Source organism: Triticum urartu, chromosome 7 (assembly GCF_003073215.2).
Source record: "Triticum urartu cultivar G1812 chromosome 7, Tu2.1, whole genome shotgun sequence".
NCBI lineage: Eukaryota > Viridiplantae > Streptophyta > Magnoliopsida > Poales > Poaceae > Triticum > Triticum urartu.
The window spans coordinates 149,673,896-149,676,969 of record NC_053028.1 but is presented as its reverse complement, the minus strand read 5'-3'; the positions used below and the strand labels follow the sequence as shown (position 1 = coordinate 149,676,969).

Genomic DNA, 3,074 nt, shown 5'->3' with positions numbered 1-3,074 from the left:
GATTTTCAAATTATGGCAACTGTAGTAAACCAGACCATACATGGCAACTTCTTAGTGTTAGTAGGTGGCAACCTCTAAAGTTTTCAAATCATGGCAACTATAATAAATCAGACCATACATGTCAACATCTACAGTTGTCCAAAATGGCATCTGACACTTGACCTAAGATGGCAACTGCAGTTGAGCAACCATGACAACTGTAGTTCAGCAATATGACAACTGTAGGTAAACGGACATTGAAGAGGGTCCAAACCATGGCAACTGCGGGGACGCGTGGTGACTGTCACGCTGGCGCGCGGGACCGTTGAGACACGTCGTGTGGGCGTTATGCATTTTGACCACACGTAGGCGTGTGAGAGGAACCACAAGGAATAAAAGAGGCGTGTGGGCGTTAATTGTTTGCCCACACGTAGGCGTGTGGGCTGGTCCTTTTAGACACCACACAAAACGTGTGGACAGATCTCTTAACGCCTACACGAGTGGCAGTTATCGTCATCCTAGAAATAAGAGATAACCAGCCATAGCCCGTAGATACATCATGGAAATAGACATGTTTCTAGAAAGAACAGAAGGAAACAGAGATAGATATGTGGACAAACATCTCTAGAAAGAGATAGTACATGTGGCAGATAATAAAGATAATAAAACAGGGTGCACATTAACAGAGTTGTTACTAGTTGTAGAAATTGGGACGGCACAAACTAAGGAACAAAATAAGCAAACTGAATCCGGCAAGAGAAGTGGTTCCGGGCACGCCTCTATCTCGTCGTCGATCTTGTGGGACATGACCACTACCTTCTCGTGCAGCCTCCACTTCTCCCTCCATCCCCTTGGACGTGTAATGGCGGCTCATGTTGTCCAGGTGCTAAATGCCGGGCAGCTCTTTCCCTTTGATGGCCATGATAAAATTAGTGGCCCCGTCCGCCATTCGAACCCGCCGAGGGCTGCCTCCGCCACCGCTGCCCTACGTTCCGCTAAAGATATAAACTTCTCTGCCTCCAACTCCTCCTCTTCTTCTTCACCTTCTTCTTCTTCTTTGGAGTCAGAATTTTCCTCTGCCTCGTCATCCTCATGACCACCATCATCATCATTGTCTTCTGAGTCAGAGTTCGAGTCTGATTCCGAGTCCGGGTGCAAGCATGAGTATATTTCTAAGTATAAGTCGGAGTCAGAAAGTTTCTTGTAGCCAGGAAGTATGCCACGCCTGAGATTCGCCTTATGCCTTTCATCTTGTATCCTGATCCACTGGTTGATCTCATCCACGTAGTCAGGGTCGTTGGCCAGGCAGTCGTCCCCGCCTCGAGCTCGAGGTAGGCCTCCTCGCCCAGCTCCTTGACGATCCGAGCCTGGCGTAAAAGGGGACTTGCTTTATTTTAGAATTCCGTAATGAAATCCAAAATAGTCTAGCAATTATATTAATCCTAAATTAAAGCCGTCATCCGAACCTTACGGTCAGCGCGTTTCCTCCTGTATCGAGCGACGATCTCGTCGTATGCCGCCGCCGCCGCATCTTCCTCTTGCGCCTCGATCATCTCCAGCTCAAAGATGGTTGAGTTACCTTGTACGTCGCCTACAGCCATGGTCAGGTCCTTGGAGTTCCTCTCCAGGTCGACGTGTTCTTTGGTGGAACTAACTTCGGCCATCACGGGTGGATCCATGAGCTTCGTCTCGACTCGATGCGGGTTGTGGATTTGAGCTGTGTTCTTCACCCTGAGTCTCTGCCTCCAGATTTAAAGAGGATGGAGGGGGAAGGGAACCCTAGTTAGCAGAGTCGGCTTCCTCTGCTGCGGTCGGAATCGGAACCAGAACCACGCGCAGTACGAGCCGGAGCCGGAACCAACGCCTCCATCGAGTCCGGTCAGGTTGCTACTACCTTCTCAAGCTCCAAGGCCCAACTGCAGGTACGCATTGAGTCTCGAATAAGAAGAACCTGTGCGCGCAGTGCACCTATATATATGAGCCGGCCCAATAGCTTTGATTCGATTTTTTTTATTCCGAAAATAGTTTTTCACCCAATTGACTTTACGGAAGTAAAAAATATACTGTATATTAAAATCAGTTCAAACGGCGAAAATTTTACCCTTCATCTAATAGAAATATTCATATTGCACAAAAATTGTTCCTTTGCTGCAAAGAAAATATTTGGGTTTTTTTCCCACAAAAAATATTTTGTTTTATTTATCCTGAATAATAATTTTTATTTAATTGGACTCGGGATAGAAATATTTAATTCCCGATGATGAATCACCAGCTCAGAAAGCTATATGTGTGGCACTCGGCTTTGGCAATGTGACGGGCGGGGAGGGGGAGGAGGATGTGATGTGGACGGCGCCGGAGCGCGGCTTAAATAGCTGCGGCCAGGCCATGCGTAGGGTCGGTCAGCCGCTTCAATGCGGCGCAGCGGCCGGAGTCGGTTCCTTGGGAAGTTGCGTCCGCGTGGAAGCGGCAGCTATCGAGAGGTCGCGTCGGTCAGTATTTCCCTCCCGCCCTCCAGACACATCGCGGCATCGATGTTGGCCTGCGCGTGCTCTAGGCCGGCATGAATGTGGGGTAAGCGGCGCGTGCATCAGAAGGAAAGCACGGGAGAGGCGGGTCACATGTTTTTGGTGGGTCGTGGCGGTCAGAAACGGGCTTCGGAGCGGTCTGGACTCTCGTAAACCTCCTTCACTTTTGTCTCCGGTTTGCAGGAGAAATCACAATCCAGACCACCCCACGGACCAATACAGTCCGGACAGCGCGACCCGATGGTTGTGGGAGGTTTTAAGAGTTTTAGGCTTAGCTTTGGAGATGCTATTGTTGAGAGAGAGAGAGATATGTAATCGAGCGAGACCATCGAACAAATGATCGAACCATTCTTTATTGTTGATGAATGAACACTTATACACAATGGGAACAGTCGCCTCCAAGGGATGCAATGGTCCATAGAGACGTCGTTCCAGGAACCACCGTGACGGTTGGTGAAAGTGTTCAACCGCACATGTGAGAAGGAGCGGGGATTATTCCCTAATAACCGCGAGGGTTATTTATTTTTAACACTCCCCCTATTCACCGCTTGATCACATGAGAGTTCATCA

At 48.9% G+C, this 3,074-nt stretch overlaps 1 protein-coding gene across 1 annotated transcript; it reads right to left on the bottom strand.

Moving 5' to 3' along the window:
- Positions 1 to 520: 520 nt before the first annotated feature.
- LOC125522212 lies at positions 521 to 2,087 on the bottom strand. The gene is made up of 2 exons (XM_048687299.1): positions 1,446 to 2,087; positions 521 to 1,346 (listed from the first exon to the last, which is right to left on the bottom strand). Exons 1-2 carry the CDS (start codon positions 1,656 to 1,658, stop codon positions 1,152 to 1,154), a joined length of 408 nt encoding a protein of 135 aa, XP_048543256.1. The 5' UTR covers positions 1,659 to 2,087; the 3' UTR covers positions 521 to 1,151.
- Between the last annotated feature and the right edge of the window lie 987 nt (positions 2,088 to 3,074).